Here is a 20,731-nt window from a genome sequence, read left to right on the forward strand (position 1 = left end):
GAGGACATTTTTTGCATTGCTTTTAGAAATGGGAAGGGACAGAGAGAAATCCACAACCCAGGCATGTGCCCTGAACCGCAACCCAACCATTGACCTTTTGCTCCGGGGGATGATGCTCAATCAATGGAGCCATGCTGGTCAGGGCAAAATTGTTCTTTATGTAGATATTGGATGAATGCTTTACAAAGTATTGCTTTAAAATGTTACTATCCCCAGAGCTCATAAATAGTGTTAATAAAATTGAGATGACCCAGTATGTTGCTTATTAATAGCAAATATATCAGCTGAAGAAAGAAATAGAATACTTATACCAAGTACATTTACTAACATAAACATGTTTGTGGTGAATAGTTAGAGTTTACATATTCAGCTTGGACTGGGTTGGAGATAGATTTGGGGGAGCATGAGATTTAGCTCTGCACTTGGTGATTTGGACACCCTCCCTAATGAGTTCACTCTGCTTTATTAGCAAAGGACATTTTTGTTCCTGAGGGTATTTGGGTGCTGTGAGGTAGGTAAAGAATACTGATAGGATCTCAGATCACTAGGACCCACATAGACATTATATACAGCAACCCTGCTGCTGAGGGAGCAAACTCCAGGCCCTGGCTGGGTCTTCCGCCTGACATTCCTCACAGCCACCTTAGGTGGTGACCAACAATCTTCATGGTCACCTTGGCTGGTGTGGGACCCCTTCCGGGCAAAGAGAGGGCATTGTGGAGTTTTGTATCCGTGCATGTGGCTTACCTCCCCCCGACACCTTGAAACGGCAGGTTACCTAACCCTACACTATGACTATTAAAAACTTTCTTAACAGTGAGAACGCAAGATAAATTTTAAGGTGTCAGGTAGATATTTAAGAACCCTGAACACAAGGGTTTTTCTAGGTTCTCTGAAAGTTGTAAAAGAATAAGCATGAGATGTTCAGCAACAAACTCTATTCAGAACTGGTTTTGGAAGCCCATTTTTTGGAAATATTGGCATTTGAATTATTTACTATGTAAAACATTGATTTTCTTCCTTTCTGACCACACCAAAAGCATATCTTATTTTGTTTAAATTATTTTAAATGTTTTTACTTATTATCCCTGAACAAATGAACCAAATCAATAAGTTGTCAGAACCATTACAGATCCAATCTTACTTTTATCTGGACAATTTTAATTTCATCAAATCTTGCATCAGCAAGAGATTTCCTTCTCTGGCCTCTCCGGTGTCCAAATTTACATTTATTTCTCATCACTTGTTCATCATCTTCTATGGGTCTTCGAACATATTTAAAGCGATCCTTGAGGGCTCGTTTCCATAGAAACTGTATAAAATAACAAAACAGGGCAGTTAATCTTCAAGGAGATTGAAATAATGGTATGTAAACAATAAAGGTTTTATTTATCACCACTGAGCTGCAAATCTTTCCAAATCACAGTAATGAAAACAATAACTTGACTTCCGGCAAGATGGAGGCATAGGTGGACGCACCGTACCTCCACGCACAACCAAGATTAGAACAACAACAATTTAGAGGTAGAATAACACCCAGAACTGATAAAGAATTTATCTGAATGGAAGTCAGACAGCCAAGAAGTTGAAGTAGACCCGTTCATCCAGACCGGTAGGAGGGGCGGAGAGGAAGAGTGGGCACGGTCCCGGCACGGGAGGTGGGGAGAACTGGGCGCCTAAGGCAACTGAGCGCGTAAGCCTTCCGAGACTCGAGACTCGCAAGATTGCAGCGCAGCGGTGGGCCCTGAGTACGCAGGCGGCGGCTGGCGGACCCAGCAAGGCAGCGTTTGTGGACCAGGGCAGAGCACACAACCCAGGATCCCAGGGGGGTTACTGAGGCCCCAGGAGAGTGGAGCTACCGCCAATGTTCCCTCCCGCCCCCGCCCCCTGCCCCCACATACAATGTCACAATCTAGCAACTGGGGTGCTCAGCCCTGGGGAAATGCCCAGGATTTCCTGGGGAACACCTAAGGCTCCGCCCCTCACTGTAACCAGAGTGACCAGACCGGGAATAAAAAAAGGAGAGAGAGAGAGAGATATATCTCCAACAGAAGAACAGATCAATCCCCCAGGACTCATCCTTTTGAGCAACCAAGAGATAGCCAATCTATGAGATGCACAGTTCAAACAAAACACTGGTGATCAGGAAGCTCACAGAATTGGTTGATTCTGGGCAAAAATTACATGAAAAAATGCAAGTTACCATAAAAGAGATGAAGGAAGATGCAGGGAGAACCAATAGTGAAGAGAAGGAAACTGGGACTCAAAACAATAGAGTGGACCAGAAGGAAGAAAAAAACAACCAAGCAGGAAAGAATGAAGAAATAAGAATTCAAAAAAATGAGGAGAAGCTTAGGAACCTCCAGGACATCTTTAAACGTTCCAACATCCAAATTATAGGGGTACCAGAAGGGGAAGAGGAAAAGCAACAGATTGAGCATGTATTTGAACAAATAATAAAGGAGAACTTCCCCATTCTGGCAAAGGAAATAGACTTCCAGGAAATCCAGGAAGCTCAGAGAGCCCCAAAGAAGTTGGACCCAAGGAGAAACACACCAAGGCACATCATAATTACATTAGCCAAGGTAAAAATGAAGGAGAGAATCCTAGAAGCAGCAAGAGATAAGGGGATAGTAACCTACAAAGGAGTTCCCATCAGACTGTCAGCTGATTTCCCAAAAGAGAGCTTACAGGCAAAAAGGGGCTGGAAAGAAATATTCCAAGTCATGAAAGACAAGGACCTACATCCTAGATTGCTCTATCCAACAAAGCCCTCATTTAGAATGGAAGGGCAGATAAAGTGCTTCTCAGATAAGGTCAAGTTAAAGGAGTTCATCATCACCAAGCCCTTATTTTATGAAATGTTAAAGGGACTTATCTAAGAAAAGAAGATAAAGAAAAAACACGTATAGTAAAAGGACAGCAAACTCACAATTATTAACAACCACACCTAAAGCAAAACCAAAAGAAACTAAGCAAACAACTAGAACAGGAACAGAACCACAGAAATGGAGATCACATGGAGGGTTAGCAACAGGGGAGTGGGAGGAGGAGAGAGGGGGAAAAGGTACAGAGAATAAGTAGCATAGAATGTAGATTGAAAATAGATAGGGGGAGAGTAAGAATAGTATGGGAAATGTAGAAGCTAAAGAACTTATAAGTATGACACATAGACATGACTAAAGGGGGGGATATGGGTGGGAGAGGGTGTACAGGGTGGAGGGGAGTAAAGGGGGAAAATGGGACAACTGTAATAGCATAATCAATAAAATATATTTTTTAAAAAATAACTCTCCCCTTGCATCTACCCTCACAACAATCTTGTGATACTGCTACAGAAAGTGCAATCCCTAAATCACTAATAAGAAAACAGTCAGAGAAATAAAAATATTTTTCCAATGCCATATAGCTATTGAGTAAATAGACCGGCTATTGATTTTAGATTCTCTAATTCTAAAATTGGATAATTTTCACCTTACTCTGCTGTCTTCACAACATGCTCCACTTTTTATTAAACTTCTGTTTTTCAATTACAGTTTACATTCACCATTATTTTGTATTAGTTTCAGATGTACAGCACAGAGGTTAGACCATATACTCTCCACAGTGCTCCCCCGGTACCTAGGTGGTAGCCATCCGGTACCATACACAGTTATTACAGTCTCGGTGACTGTATTCACCATGCTGTACTTTACACCCCCATGACTATTTTGTAACTACCTTACACACTTCTCAATCCCTTCACTTTTTCACCCAGTGCTCATACCCCCCTCCCCTCTGGCGACTAGCAGTCTGTTCTCTGTATCTGTGAATCTTTTTCTGTTTTGTTCATTCATTTATATTGTTCTTTAGATTCCACATTCAAGGGAAGTCACGTGGTGTTTGTCTTTCTCTGATTGACTTATTTCACTCAGCATAAAACCCTTTAGGTCCATCCATGGCAAGATTTCGTTCTTTATCATGGCCTAGTAATATTTCATCATATATATGTACCACAGCTTTTTTTTATCCACTCATTTACTGAAGGGCACTCAGGTAGCTTCCATAGCCTGGCTATTGTAAATAATATTGCAGTGAACATAGGGATGCATATACTCTTTCAAATTACTGTGTTGGGTGTCTTTGGAGATTTACCCAGGCCTTAGGATCCCTGTACTCCACATTTCTGGAAAACGAATGATAATGATGTGTGCATATATGGATTGATGCATTTATAGAAAATGTATTAAATACATCAATCCATATATGATTTTTCTGTCATCCCCTGAAATTCACTTTGGTAAACACTATTGCCATTCCCTCCCCAAATGTTTGTGGAGCATCTACTTCTTCAAACACAAAGATATTTCTCCCCTCCCCCACCTGCCCGCCAACACTGATACCTAGTTACCTCTCGCTCTGCCTACAGATCTGAGCTCAGCCATCACTGCCTTCCAGATTCCCTAGCTGCTCATTTCCCTTGGCTATCAGCTCTCATCTTTCCTTATCAACACTTAACACACTGGTAATTTCCCCTCGTTTATGTGATGCTTTTCTGTTTCTGTTCCTTTTCTTCTGGTTCTTTTCACCCTCCCTTTCTCCTTCCCTCCCTCCTTTTTTCTTCCCTTCCTTCCTTTCTTCCACTGGGCTATAAGCATGGGAAGACAGGCTCCTGTCTGCTTTGCTCACTACATCCAGCACAATGCTTGATGCATCTTGAAAACTATATATATTGGATGCCTTGTGTCAGTCTTCTGTGAAGTAGAAGGACCCAGGTGTTGAAACAACACACTAGAAACAAGACTGTGAGTCCTGGCCTGGGCTAGTAAGTAACACTGTGTGAGGAGTGGTCTGGCACTTCTTAAAGCCCAGGTCTTAAGGCTATTGTTTCTCAGCCCCTACTCTTTCCCACTGTGCTTGAATAAGCACAAGAGCGGTGCGGGAAAGGAAAGGAGCCTTTGCAGACAGACAAGCCCATATTTTGCCTCCTAGTCTTGTCCACTAGAGAGGGTGGTAAGTCACCAAATGACCTTGGCCATGTTTTCTGAGTGCTCTTTACTCACGGGAAAACAGCAATGCTCCTGAGACCATATTAGTCCATTATCTGGCACATGGGTTTTTTCCCTCCTGGTCCCCTGGTTTAAGTCCCAGTAGGAGTTTTCTGCTCTTCAGAAAGCACTGGGACTTAGGAAAGACTTTGGAAAGACCCAAGGTCTAGCTCTAGTTCACGGTAGCCAAGTGAACTGTCAGCCTTAGTTTCTTCAACTATAAATTGGAGGAAAAAGATCAGTCCCATTAAATGCATGGGTTTTGGAAGACTCAAATAAGCAGCTACTTGTGGAAGATATTTGTAACTATAGTGCCGTCCATAAAAGCATCCGCAGCCCCGCTGAGGTGTGCCGTGGGCTGAGGTTGGGGGACAGCTGCAGCCCTGACTAAGTGCCTGGGAGTGTGTGTGAGTCAGAGATGCTTCGTCACCTCCCACAGGCTGTGGGTCTGGACCCCACCATCACTGTTGTACAACAGCACGGAAATAACAAATGGCTTATATTTTTCTTAGCCCCAAAATATGAACTAGTGCAAATACATTTTTTGCTCATGTTTCCTGTAGCTGTGAGCTTCTTCTAAACCTGTTGAGCTGGTGGGATGTATCAGAGCAATCAATGCTGGGACATTTTAAAATTGCCAATTTCTTCTTCCCAGCCTCTCCCTTCTCTCCTCACTAACTGTCTGATAGGAACAAAAAAAAAGACAAATCAAATGCAATTGTCCACATGAGTACTCGGCCAGTTGCTACATGCCTAGCACTGTGAGTTCTTACTCAGGTACCTCGGCAGAAAACACCAGGCTGTCCTAGACCACCAAAAGTTAAACAAATATTGTAACCACATGCAGTGCATGAACCTTGATTAGATTTTATAGCAAGATATGTGTTAAAGTGTTTAGGAATGATCTCTGCAACTTTTTTTCAAATGCTCAGCCAAAACAAACAAACAAATAAATACGAGAGAGGGAAAATCAATGTGGCACAACGTCTATACCTAGTGAATCTAGATCAGTGATTCCCAATCATCAGCGATTTTGTCTTCTCCCAGCATGCACTTGGCCATGGTCAGAGACACAGCTGGTGGTTAGCACATGTGGTTTGGGGCACTACTCGTTCCTAGTGAGTGCCAGGGATGCTGCTAAATATCCTACAATGCCTAGGACAGCCCCACCACAAAGAACTACTCTATGTCTTCAAGAAAGCAGAGCACAGAAGATTTTTCTCAGACATCTGCAATGATAAGGTACAAGAAGATAATCTATCTTATTTGGATATGACTACCAATATATATAGGCACAGCATATAGAGATATAAGGAATGATAGTATATTTTTTATGCACACATGGTTGTAGTTAGTTCCCTATTATTGTTCCATAAGTCATATACAGTTGTCCCTCATTATCTGTAGGGATTGGTTCTAGGACCACCTCCTCATTAAAATCCATGCATGCTCAAGGCCCTTCTATAAAATGGCACAGTATTTGCGTATAACCTATATTTGTACAGAGGCTACCACAGGGGTATGCCTCCACATCACTTCACTGTGTGGATTCAGCATGGTGCTCAGTGGTTAGCTAATTCAAGTTTTGCCTTTTGGAACTTTGTGGGATTTGTTTTCCTTTGACCACTAGTTTCAATCCACAGTTGGTTAAATCCGGAGATGTGAGACCCACAGATAGGAAGGGCAGACTACAGTTCCACCGTCTTTAAACACTGAGTTTTGAAGACTACAACTCAGCAGTGTTGAGTACATTCACATTGAAGATCCCAGGCTTTTACACCAAAAGACAGGCAGGTCCCAGCAGTAGAGTTTGTACTGAAACCTCTAGGGCAGCAAGCAGTTCTCAGCCCTGGCTGCACATGAGAATCACGTGGAGAAGTTTTAAAAATGCCAGGGTCCCTTCTGCAGATCAGCTCAATCAGAATTTCTGGGGATCCTCATGTGCAGCCAGAATTGGTGGAAACTGCTGCCCCGGAACATCTCCAGGGTCTGTTTCTGAGGATGGCAGACACGTGAGAGGGGCAGGTGAGGGTGCAGGGCCGGGCCTCACAGCCAGACAGCTTCTCTGCTGGGTCTAATCAGTAGGCAAGAAGCACTTTACTGATCGTCACTGACACAGGTGCAGTCACATCCTTCTCTTTTCAATGTGTCATGTCTCCTAAAGATCCTGCCTCGAGACTCAGTGTTACACATGACCTTCTGAACAGCTTGAACACAGAAAAGAAAGATGATGACAGAGGGGCACAAAGAAACCAAAGGAAGGGGGTGGGGAGGGATGAATAGGTAGTGCACAGAGGATTTCTAGGGAAGCGGAAATATTCTGTATAATAGTACAATTAATAATACATACGTGTCATCATACAGTTGTCCAAACCCATAGAATGTACATCACCAAGAATGAACCCTAAGGTGGCGTGCGTGGCCTTTGGGCGATAATGTTGTAGATACATCAACTGTAACAAATGTACCACTCTGATGGGGGTGCTGATAATGGGGGCAGCTAGGCCTGTGCTGAGTAAGGGGGTACACGGGAGAATCATTTGTACCATCCCTCCAAAATAATGTCTATTTAAAAAAAAGATAAAGGAACACAAAGACAGAGGAAGTATCAAAAAGAGGAGAGTGAGCAAGTGAGTGAGAGAGACTGAGTAAAGTGGGTGAGACATAAACCTACTGGACAATGCAAGGCTGTTATTTTTAATGGGCTGAGATGAACAAAACGGTCACTTACAAAGCCACAGCCGTCCGCGTCCAGGAAAGGGTGGGCCTGCAGCAGGGCGCTGACCACGTCGTTGTACTGCTGGGCGGTGGGGTACCTGCTCAGTGCGACAGGAAGACATTTTCATTCCAGCAGCGCAATCCCTTCCTTCCCAGTGCGTCTAAATTACACTCCCCTTCTCCAAATCTTTCCACGTAACAAGGTAGACAATCAAATGCCGGGCAATATTGGACTTATTACCAATATGTCATTTAAAATCTGGGAAGGGCTGGTTCCCAGTGACTTCTATTTTACCCTGAAAAGAGACCCTCTCCCGTAGCCGCAAGCCTGCCCTGTCATTACTCACAGTGAGCCTTTCAGGTACTTGGTCATGTCGGCCTGGAGAAACTCGATGATCCTTATCCTCACGCTGTGATCGGGACACTTCCGCTCTGCTAACATGCATCTGACATCATAGGGGAACTCTGGTAAAACATAGGACTTAGTCCAATGTAATGCTTTATTCCCTGCTAGAACATGTTTCACATTCCTTCTGTTAAATAAGAACACAGAGTGAAATTCTCTTTCAAGTATATGCAAATTACTCATTTTCTACATCCTGGGAGCTTCTGATAGGAAGCACTTTCCTGAGACCTAAATATATGGACGTCATCAATCCATTTATCTATCCGCAAATGTTTGAAGGCTCATTAGGTAGCTCTGTTTTCTTTTCCTTTGGACACATAAATACTTGTAGTTCTGGGAAAAATATGTCATAGTAATATAGACTTTAGAATAAAGTCTGAAGTTGGAAGGAATCCACATATGGTGAAGAAATTATATGCAACCTGTAGTTCAAAACTGAACATGGTATCAAACAATGGAAGAATAAGTTGAATTCAGCAAAGCAAGTGAGGCATACAGTAAACCTTAGCACCTGGTGAAGAAAATTTTACTAATGTGTTCCGCTGCTGGTTATGAAATATAAGGTCCACTTAACTTAGTTGGTCATGGCTATTTTGAAGGTAAATTTGGTTTCTAAATTATAAGTAAGTGCCAGATACTCTAATTTTGTTCCGATGAAGTTTCTACCAAACACTACAGAAAACTGTGGCTACAGAAGGCAGATCGGTGGTTGCCTGGGGCTGGGGGTGGGAGGGAAGGTGGATTGCATATAAGGGCGTGAGGGAAATTTGGGGCAGATGAGAAGGTTCCAAAGTGGATTGTGACCATGTGTGCATACCCATACAGATTTTCTAAAATTACCTGAGCTGTGCCCTTCAAATGGGTGAATTTTACATTGTGTAAATTATACCTCAGTAAGGCTGTTTGGAAGATTAAGTATAAGAAGGACTTTAAAACTTTAAAGTTAGTGACTGATCATTAAGTATGTAAAAAGAAGAATCTGTAGTAAAATTTCCAAGTACCAGTTACCCAGAGGCACTAAGCAGCTTTTGATCCACTTCACTAATAAGACTGATTAGAATGAAAGTGAAGGAATAAAGGCAAAGTAGAAGACAAAAAGCAGAAAGATTTTCTAAATTAGACTAAGTAGACTAACTCTCTGGCACAACCATGGAATCCTTAGTAATCCTAACAAAATGCAGGTAAGTTTTGAAAAACCAGGTTCCTTTAGAATTTTAGGTCATATTTTGTAAGGATGCATGAAATATAATGAAACATGAGGAACTAAGAAAAGAGGAGAAAATATTCCCCTCTCTTCTTATGATAAGCTCTCTCCTTTTCCCCCCCTCTTTGACAGTCACTATATTGGTGGTGAATCAAATACTTTTCCAGGCATTGAATGATTGCTGGGATTAAGGAGAAGCCAATGTGGAAATTTAACTTCAAATCTGAAAGTCTCATAGTTTAAACACCTACTGTATAGGAGGGCTGAAACTTCATATTCACTGCTTGACCATATACTTGCCCATCCTTCATATTAAAAACTGGATGCTTTGCCTTTTGTAATTCATCATGCAAAACTCACCCTTTTCTTCAATCACTATAAGGCATAATAATCTTCCAGTTTTCTAACAATGTAACCAATACATTGAGTGGCATGGATGATTCAGTCTATTGTACACTCCCAGAAATTCTTACTGGTCTAAAGTCTTACTACTGAAAAAGTAGTCCTAAAACAGCATTGTCAGAACTTGTTAGGAATGCTGATTCTCAGGTCTCGCCCCTGACCTAGTAAATACTTTCACAAAATTCCTAGGTGCCTTTTAAGTACATTCGTGTTTGAGAGGCACTGGCCTAGGGCCCTGATACCTTTTGCTGGAGTCCCCAGGTGAATCTCACGTACGGTCAGCGCTGCCCTGCCCACTGGCACCGCACAGAGCCTCCCTGCCTCTCCATCAGCTCCTCTCACCCTTTCCAGCAACTCCATCTCCTCTGCCTCTACCTCTCACTTCCAAAAGTACGTACTCCAAACAGAATCTCCTGTGCTGTTTCAGGTGTTTGGTATCTGCACTTGCTGTTCGCTTTGCTGTGAATGTCCTTATTCTCTCCTGCCCTATTTCCTTCAATGAATTTCTCATCACCTTCCAAAATCCTCAGTTTCTGTGTAGCTTTTCCCCGAGGCCTTCTCCATACTCACTTTCCCGAAAGCCTTATTTCTCCCTCTTCTAGGCTATTTCTGTACCTTGTGCATTTCCATTTCTGTATACTTTCTTAATACTGCCATTATCAGCTTACATATCTGTCTTGTCTACTCGACTCTGAGTGCCCCTGGGCAAGGACTGAATTGCATCCCCTGTCTAAATCCCACCACTGTCTAAATAATATCTGGCTCATGGTGTATATTCAGTAACTTTTAGACTGAACAAAATGGGAAAAGCAGATTAGAAATCAAGCTCACTTTGGAGCTCTTTAAAGACTTCATATTGGATCTAATAGAAAGGGGCAGGAGTTGGAGAATTATTTATCATTAATGCCAACCGAATTTCTCTAATTCAGCAACTCTTCCTTGGCTGAGTCCAAAGATATCCTCCACTGAACCGAACTATCAATTCTATCTTAGCCTATATTCCTCACTTCATTTGGGTCTAGTCAAAGTCAAAGGGAGTATATTTAATTCAGTTTAGATGAGGCCACAGAAAACATGGTATGCTTCTCTCCCTCTGTGTAATGGAAACCTGTTGATCACCTCTTCTTTGCCATACGCTGCAAAGGTGAATCAGACTGGTTCCTCGCAGCCCCCCACCCCCAGAGCCCTGGATCTCTAGAGGACACACACGTGCAGGAAGCGAGAGGAGTAATCACACAACTAACTGGAATGTGCACCAATGGAAACGTAACTAGGCTAGTGCGTGTCATCTGTGCTGGACAAGATGCACATGCGACTGAGCTGCATCTAGGATCACACCTGCAAACAAGACACCTCACACTGACCCACTGACATCGGCCTCACTGAGCGAGCGTAGACAGATGGATAAGATCATTCTCTAGCATTTTGTAGCAGTAGCCAGACACTAAAAATGTCATTAGCATAACTTTTAAATATGCGTGAAACTGTGACTAATTTATAATTATGCCCAAAGGCAGAAGCAAAACATCTGCACACATCTATTAAAAGTTCAAGTGAAGCGTTTTTAAAGTGACATTTAGGAAATCTCTACCTGCTTATTTGATCTCATGCTTTATTTGGACTAAAAGAGAAATGAAAAGTTTTAAATAGTGCGGATGGAAAATAAAGACTAGCATTGCAAAAAAAAATCTCTTCTCAATGGATCACCAATACATGTTTCGTATGAGACATTATAATTCTTCCATCCAGGAAGGGCGTGGAAGCAATTCAGTAGACGGCATTGTGTCACAGCACCCTGGGGTTTCCCTGGGATATGAAACTCACCCATCGGGACACGCACACCTTTACCAGAGACTTTTCAAAAGCCAAAATCAGATGAACATTTTGTCTCTAGAACCTCTGTTTCTACTTGTCTACAAATAATCTGGGTGGACAGCACATATTCACTTTAGGGAACATAGGAAAAGGTATTGTAACAAGATGCTGAGCTAGAGGTCTCCCAAAATGGGAAAAAAAACCCCACAGCTATTGCTTGGGGGCTAGGGGGAGCAGAGCAGGGCCATTGAGAGTTACCTTGTGTATCTAAAGAACTTGGCCAGTGTTCTAGTGATGTTATACAGCTGTTCCTGCTCAGAGCCAGGGAGATGGGTGTGACTCTAACCCATGCTGCGACATAGCTGGACGGGCTTGTTGCTCCTACAGGAGAGCAGGAGAGTGGTTAGCTCTGCATCGAGGGACAAAGCTCGTCCGACTAATAATGGCAGCTGAGAAAGGCAGAAGAAACTAGAGTGCCAGCGGATGTAACCCAATGTAGGAGGAGCTGGAAATGGGGTTACAGAGGAAGATCTGTGCCAGGATTTAAACACATGTGCCAGAACAACTGCTCCCTCCTTCTCTTAGCCATGCTGGAGCGCTGGACCACGTGGCTTGGAAGGAGAGGAGGAGAGCCCTGAGTAGGCGCCCTCTCTCTCTTTCTGAGCCATATGGGGCTGTTAACCACAGATTAGAAATGAGTAGGATGTAGCACCCGTGTGACGCTGTCTCTGGATCATGTGGCTTGGGAAGGAGAGGCTTCTTGACCATGTAGCAGCCGAAGAACCCCCACCAACCTACAGTGAGAATGTGTTTTTGAATTAACTGAAAGAGCCTCATTAGCCAAGCATGGACAACTGGAAAAAGCAAGAATATAGATGGGAATCTGTCCAGCTAAGCTACGGACTCCTATTTCTTTTCCTGAGAGACAGTACCTCTGACTGGCCTGGTTTGGCAAGGTGCGTCAGGACTGTGCATTTGTGGGTATTTCTTTTGTTTTTAAAGGGAGTAAGATTTAATGGCAGAATTCTGCCATTATTCTAAACCTGTATTACTTTTGAACAAGTTTCTCTTCTTTTTATAAGGCTCTGGCATTGGGAATCACAATTCTTATCGGCAGCAGGCAATAGAACCCAGAACAACAGAACCCAGTGGTTCTGTTGTAATATCACAAGAATAATGCTGCATTTTTGTTATATCGTTTGGACTCAAGGACTACATATGCTAGTGGGTGTTACTAAACAAGATGTGCAGAGGCCATGTGGTAGGCATTTGGAGGAATCAGAATTCCAACCCAGGTGCGTGGGACCCTAAAGCCAGCTCTTGATCCACCATCCATTCCTTCCTGCCCCTGGAGAGCATTTGGCTTCATAAAAAACGTGTAGCCAAACACCATCAGCTCTATAGCCTGTTATGTGTGAGTGGCTTATAAACTCTAGAATTTAACTCTGTTAAAAAAGTATATTTAATATGAATTGCATCAAGAGGTCCAAAAAGAAACTGATGATACTCAAATATTTATCCTGTCCCAAGAAGATATATTGTTTTTCATTGGCTAACATATCCTCAGCTCAATATAAAAACTCCTGTTCAACCTCTCTGTGCCAGAGACTGTGCAGATCTGTGCTTACAATGACAAAAAGGCATAGTCTTTGTCTTTGAGGTGCTTTCGGTCTAATGAGGGATGGCAGGCTTTAAAGTCCTCATTTTCCTGATCTAGTTTTACAGATAAAGCAAAGAGACCACATGTAGAAGACCAGGGTCCTTGCCTGGCCTGCAATGTAATAGAAGTGCTTCAGAAAGAGGGACTTTGAGCAGAACCTTCAAGGATGAGCAAGTAGATAAAAGGAAGGAAACAGCATGCCAACCAGTCTGAGGTGTCCAGGGCAGCCCTGAGGACAAGAGTAAACCCATCCTCCAGAGAGAAGCAGGAGAATGACGCAGACGAGGGAAGCAGAACAGAGGCAGAGATGGCCATCGCCTGGCTCCACCTGAGGAGCGGCAGCTCCACCCTGGCCTCCCAGCACCAGTTCCTGGTGCTATGAAATCCCTTTCTTACAATGAACTCTGCTGTGTTAAGTTAGAGTGGATTTGTGGTTCTTACACCCAAATATATGAAGTCAGGGCACATGAGTTCATTTTTAGACATGTTTAACTCTGAAGTGCTTGTGGATAGATATGGGCAGCAGGTGGTCAAATGGGTTAAGGGAGACTTTACAATTAGAAAGATGTGGCAGTATCAACTCTGGGTTCCAAACCCTCCAGTTTCTCTTTATAGGGAACCATTGCAAGTGGCGTGGTGAATGTAGCTCAGCCCTCCTGGAAAACTGACAGGCGCAAGCCGACACACAGGAAGCCAAACCCATGGATCAGCTTTCCCATGGGGAATCAGGCCTGCATTGTACCTAGGCTGCTTTGAGGCTTGCTTTTTGCTAAAACTCCCTCACCCTGAATTGAGGCAGCAAATGTTTACTGCATATCTTTAAAGTAACTTCCTAAAGTCTATGCTAAACCTCCCAAGGATGGAGTGTAACCAGTTCAACCACTCTTCCCCTTGCATTAGCCACACTACAGGAAAGCACTCAGAATCTACAAGCACCCACGAGCAGAAAGGAGGTTGATGAAGCCACCAAAATAATGCATTTACATTTTCTGAACCATAGTTCAGACCAGAAAGACAATGGAAATGATTCTCACATAAGCCATCATTTTTCACCTTCTTGTTCCCCACCCCAAAGAGGAACCAGTGGCATGGAGGAAGATGAGCCCTGACATTGGGAGATCTTGAGGAGCTCGGGCCTTGGTGCCCAGGGGTGAGAGTGCAAGGTTGAAGCTGATGGAGAAGAAAGAGAACAGAAAGAACAGCACAGACCAAGGCCCAGATGCCCATTTTGCAACACGCCTGATCAAAGGTGCAGCTCTCCCCTGCACCCATGGGGTGCTGGGGCCTGAGGCTGATGCCTTTGGTTCCCTTAGCTAACACCACCCTCTACCCCCCGGCCCCCTCCACCCGAGGGTGGTTAACCGCATGGAGGTGAGAATGGCCCATTTAGGAAGAGTAGAGAGAAGCCCCTTGACCATCCTAAGTCTCAATTTTACTCATTTATGAAAAAGACAAAATAATGTCCCTTCTGCAGGACTGCCGTGTGGACTAAATGAGATAATAATGCCAAGGATTTGTGAAAACCTTGGCTTGTCTAGTACCCAGTTACTCTCCTACTCGAGCCAGCACTTCTCCTTTCAATGGAAGTACTTTTATGGAAAAGCATTTCCTCATCAGTGGCTGAAACCATTATTATGAGTGATGCATGAACCACACAGGCCCAGTGGCTGGGAAATGCCGTGTAGGCTGCCTACCACATTCCTTATAATCACTCTCAGGACTGTCTGAACACCGCATTCTGGGGTCTGGTTCTCTAGATCTTCCTTTGTTTCCATGGAGCCCATATATGGAAATATTACATCACTTAAACCCACTGTAAGAATACAGTAGTCCCGCCTATCTGCCGAGGATCCATTCCAAGTCTCTCGGTGATGTCTGAAACCGTGGATAGTACCAAAGAAGGCTGCATATAGACTTTATTTTTTTCTTACACATACATATCTAGGTTAAACTTAAATGTATAAATTAGGCACAGTAACAAATTAACAACACTAATAATAAGGTAGAACAATTCTAGTAGTAAAATACGGGTTACTTGAGCACAAGCACTGCAGTACTGTGACAGTCCATCTACAAACTGAGAGGACCACTAACTAACTAAGAGACGGGTAGACAGCGGGACACTGGACAAAAGGATGACTTACATCCGAGGCAGGATGGAGTGGGATAATGCAACAACTCATCATACTACTTAGAACAGTGCGCAATTGAAAACTTATTAATTGTTTCTTTCTGGAATGTTTCATTTGCTATTTTTCAAAGGTAACAGAAAAATATGGGAAGCAGCACCGTGGGTAAAGGAGCATTACTGGACAAGGAAATGTTTACCGAGGCTGTGCCCCCATCAGGGCCGGTCAGGCCAAAACAACAACTACAAAATTCAAAACAAAAACAAAGACTCCTCCAGAGGCATATGCTATAGGACATAATTCACTGAATAAATTCTATCTTTGTGCCCACTGCCAATCACCCTGGGCAGTTTACAACAGCGAAAGCACTCTTTTTCCTCACTAATGTGTACTTGAAAGATGCATAATATAATTTGAAACTTCACTTTTCCAACACAAAGATCAGAAAATTTAACTTTCACCTTTTACCAAATATCTTCATCACTTGATTAAAAAATTATCTTCTAAGAAAATAAAAAGTCTCCACTTACAAATACATTTAAATGCATGAAATCTCCTTTAAACACAAAGACAAATATTATCATTCGGCTTTAAATGTTGAGAAGCTGGCAGCCCCACCTCTGTTTCAGCACTCTGGGGTCAATTAGTCCGTTATCAAGGGTTTCTGCGGGATGGACAGTTCTCGTCTGCTCCCCATGGTTGGCTGGACTGGAGGACCATTCATCCCTGTCACCAAGAAAGACAAGCTGCGTCAGGGACTAGTCAACAGGAGCTCCAACTGCTGATGTCATGGTGGCTCTCAGGGTCAGGCGGGTCAGCCCATGGTAAACATATGATCAATGTCTACTTCCAAGACCCGCTTCAGAGTCATGACTAAGTACTGAAGGGAAGATGCCCTGGGGTCATCTCCCTCAGTAGTTCACTCGTACCAGGAGGTAGACTGGTGCCAGTTCACAAGGCTATTTTCACCAATCAGTCATACTTACAAGTGGTGGTAAGATAATCCTTTCCTTTATGAAATGATGGTGATAATAGAATGTTACTTTTATTGGTTAATACTCTTATTTGGCAAAAACAAACAAACAAACAAACAAACCAGCAGATAGAGAAAGAACTCTATGTCAGATCCCTTCTCCACTCTCTGTCATTCTGGGGGGCTTTTTATCATCTGTGAGATCATGATGTCAGAACCACACCCACTAAGTCCCTTGTTTTCTGAGATGCCCCTGAAGCCCAGAAGGAAAAAGCAACTCGCTCACTACCATGAGCTACCCAGTAACTTGATCTGTTTTTCAACTTCTTGCTCACTGATTTTTTTACCAGCTTCAACAAGAATAAGAACCAAAAAGCAAGTGCAAATACTTCTATCTATTATAGATTCCTAGCATTTGCCTAAATCTGAACAGGATGCTAAAGTCCAGATGCGGCTTACAAATCCTTTTCAAAACAGGGTACCAGTGAACCATTAGCCATTAAGTGAAATATGCACTCAAGTTGAAACCCATCTGCACTCTCCGATGTAGAATGCCATTATAGACTCTTTAGAAAGAGTCTTAAGCATCGTTTATTCTATTTGCTTCATTTTACAGTTGAAACTAAGAAAGTCAGGCAATTCTCCAAGGTGAGATGAGTAGCTAATGCCAGAACAGGGGTTTGAAGTCCATTATTTTGATACCTAGCTTCATGGTTCTTTCTACTACACCAGGTTTCCCACCTTTATTAAGCACTTCCTGGAAGAATTTAAGTAAATTGCATATTCTCATTCTTCTATTATGATTCCCATGTGACAATATATTTGTCAAGTGACAACATATTTGACAATAAGCAAATAAGCCAATATGCACTTTAACCAAATATAACTAATAAGCCATCCTGCAATTGTGGGTTTGCACCAGAATAATTTAACTTGAATACAAGACAATATAATCCTTAAAATGAGTCACCTACTTACTGGGTAGAACAAAAAGCCCTCACTCACTGATCTCTGGACAACCCATGTTTCATTTCAAGTCTTGGCTACCTTTGAAAATAGCTTTCTTAACCAGGTCAGCAGTGTGTAATAGTTAACACAAGACTATGCTGGTCTGAGATGGGGGAAGAGACTTTTCTTGAAGATTTTGATACTCTTCACATCAATGTGAATTAACGTGGGATTAGGTACTCCATCACTTTTCATAGCCTACAGAAGCAGCAGCAGGAATGTCACTATTTAACATAATCAATCCAAGGCAGTGGAAGAACCAGGAGTGAAGCCCAGATTTCCCCGCAGTCCAGTTGGTTCTCATTTACTAGAGAACATTACAAACTGTTTTGCAGTGGAAACAAGGCTGTCTGTTTTCTGCCAGGTTGTGTTTAAAGCTGTACTGAGATTCTAGTCCACTGAGGAGAACTTCCAGCTCAAAGTCCAGGCCATCCAAGAATGCCGGGAAACTACTTTGAGCTCTATTTGAAATAGTTTCTCACCCTCCCGTTGCTGGAAAGGAGTGGAAACATGCAGTGGGAGCGTCATCGAAAGTCACTTACGAAGACTGGGCTTTTACGTGGATTCGTCAAAACAATGTTTAGGAGACATCCTTCAAATAAACCAGATGGTAGAATCTCCAGACCAACTGTGGACCATCCATTCATGCCTACCCATCCACTCCATGTCCCAAATATCCAAATATTCTAGAAATCAAGTTATTTAATCCAGGTCTAACCTTATATTGCTTATCAGACAACAAGACAGAAATATATATTAGTACAGATATAATCTGAAAAACTGAAGTAAACACACAGAATGGATTTCAACAAACATCACAAACCTATTTATTTATTTATTTATTTATTAAACACAGGGGAAGTGAGAGAGAAAGAGAGGGAGAGAAACATCAATGTGTGGTTGCCTCTCATGGTCCCCTCACCAGAGACCCGGCCTGCTACCCAGGCATGTGCCCTGACTGGGCAATCTTATTTTTAAAATCAATGAATAATTGGTCTGCAGCAATTATTTAACATTAGAAACCTTGCAAAAAGTCTAAGAATAGGGAAAAACCAAATCAGAATGTCTGAAATGATCCTGGGGCACAGATCTGTAAAACGAATATTTTAATTTTAAAATTCCTGTTACCATTCCTTTTCATTACAAAAGTCAGTGATAAAACAAACAAACTAGTGAAAACATCTCTAAACTTTAAAGTCACCACACATTTTTCTACATGATTTTTGTGGGATACTATCATAGCACTCAGCATTCCAAGAAGACTCTTGAGAAATTGCAAGTCCTTACAGCAAAAGTCTTTAGCAAATTATATTGTGAAGGCCTCTAGTAAATCGTATTGTATAGGCCTCTAGGGAATATAAATGAGCTACTATAAGGAATCCTTGGCAAATAAACATACACATACATAAATAAATCGTTTAGGGAAAAGCAAAGGAGCAGCAAAGATGCCTTTCCCAAACCCTGATTTTAAGATCTAAGGGGGATCCATTTCCACTCATGTTGTATGAGCATTTCAACCGCTCATTACAGAGCTTCCTATAGAGGAACTCCTGGCTTACAGGACTACACTAACAACTGGGAATTAGTGTTTAAAAAGTGGTACATTAAAGAAATGTATCCTGATTTATAAGAGTTTGCAAAAAGTGTTCTTTATACAGCAGTTAGGAATACTGTACATGTAAGCTAGTTGAAAATGGACGCAATTTTCAAAGAGGTTTGAACTACAAATGGCGGGTGTGGAAGATAAGGAATGCATGAACGCACTTACATGTACTCCGGGGCTGCTGCTGCTTGCGTGACGGGGGCTGTTTCTCCAGAGCTTCCAGGGGACTTCGGTCCTTGACTCTTCTGCTTATATTTTTTAATTAAATCCATCAGAACAGCCTGGTGCCCAATTTTTTTTACCAGTTGCTGAACCATCCGATCATTAAGTGCTAGGAGAGCAGCCCCACTTACCTCTTCCTCTGGGAAAAAGAAAAAAAGTTTCTATATGCCTGCCTGGGAAAGCTCTGCAAAACAGAACATGCCAAGAAAGAAAACTATTTCTGGTGTTAAAAGGATCATCTAAACTTGTCCTCTGAGGTTATAAAATGTTACGTATTTTTAACAAAGATAGAACACTGATGTTGCACAGTTCCAAATGGATGTTTGCAGCTAAGAAAGTATAAAGTCACAATAAAATCTTATTCCTTTCATATTATCGCCTCCTCCTTTCTGACTCTTTCTAACAGGCATTGTTTTTTGTAAGGAAAAGAAATCTCAGGACATTATTTCTAATAGCACCTGCCAGGCAATATTCCATACTTGTAAATCCTTGTAAGTCCAGCACTACACAAAAAAAGAGCTGCATTATTTAAGGACAGAAGTAGTATCAAATAATATCAAATATATATTTTAAGTAACTCTTAAGGCTTCATTTTATTTGAGTTCTTTTTGAAATACATTCTCCTGTGAATGCTACATCAATGCACACAGCCACCGTCAGTCAAGAAATGCCAGCTCCTCACAGCAGCAACTCTGCATCCACACTCACATGCAAAACGCAACAAAAAGCAATTGTCAATAACAAAGGACACTCAATAGCTATGCTGCTCAATTACCATTTTTAAAAAAGTGTAAACAACTCACCTTGAAACCTATGAACTAGCTCTCCTAAGTTTTCCTCCACCAGCCACCTGCACACTTGGTTAACTGACCAAGCTTCCATTGCTGTGTCCTGGAAATAAATGCACCTGCAGAGTAAAAGTCAGAGAAGGATTCTTTAATTTTTCTTTCTGATTGTTGTTTTATTTTATTTTTTATTTTTTACCAGTTGGCTCTTTAATCTCAGCTCCTTCCTTTGGCAGACTCTTTTTTAACTCTTAACCCTAAACTTCTTTCAAATTACTGTTTTCTGAATACAGGTCTAAAAGTTGCCGATAAAACAAAAACTCATCTGAAAAACCAGACCAATTTGAACCTATTTCCTGGTCTCATTTCTCAAATTTCTTCACCTACTTTTTTCCACAGGCAACCCTCGGCTTTACTAACAGACAGAGACTACAATGGTACCCAATCCTGTACCATTAACACCCAGGGTTTTTCACAAAGAAAAGAAAGGTGTGAAATTCACCACTACTAGGCTCATCAGGAAGTGGTTGACATTTACAAAAGGGGAGGGGAGGGGAGGAAGGGAGGAAGAATCAGATAAAAGCCTGACAAAGATACTTTTAGTAAACCAAGACTGGTTAACCCCTTGCTGCTCCCCAGCTGGAGAAGAACTTGTAGCCTCTTCTGATTGCTTTGGGTTAGGAAGAGCGGGCAAGTAGGGCCAAATTTCTCAGTCTTTCCTTTCTTCCCATAAGAGTATATTCCATTCAGTTCTAGAACTGTATTAAACACCATTATGA

General features: G+C 42.2%; 1 protein-coding gene across 1 annotated transcript in view; it reads right to left on the reverse strand.

The window, feature by feature from the left end:
* SAMD3 (sterile alpha motif domain containing 3) overlaps positions 1-20,390 on the reverse strand; it is a 32,163-nt gene extending 11,773 nt beyond the window's left edge. The window contains 7 exon segments of the mRNA XM_028510522.2: positions 1,145-1,312; positions 7,759-7,843; positions 8,093-8,278; positions 15,980-16,087; positions 19,111-19,306; positions 19,971-20,074; positions 20,302-20,390. Of these exon segments, the coding sequence (XP_028366323.2) occupies positions 1,145-1,312; positions 7,759-7,843; positions 8,093-8,278; positions 15,980-16,087; positions 19,111-19,306; positions 19,971-20,074; positions 20,302-20,318 (864 nt within the window). The 5' untranslated portion in view covers positions 20,319-20,390.
* Positions 20,391-20,731: the final 341 nt, after the last annotated feature.

Source organism: Phyllostomus discolor, chromosome 4, assembly GCF_004126475.2.
Source record: "Phyllostomus discolor isolate MPI-MPIP mPhyDis1 chromosome 4, mPhyDis1.pri.v3, whole genome shotgun sequence".
Lineage (NCBI taxonomy): Eukaryota > Metazoa > Chordata > Mammalia > Chiroptera > Phyllostomidae > Phyllostomus > Phyllostomus discolor.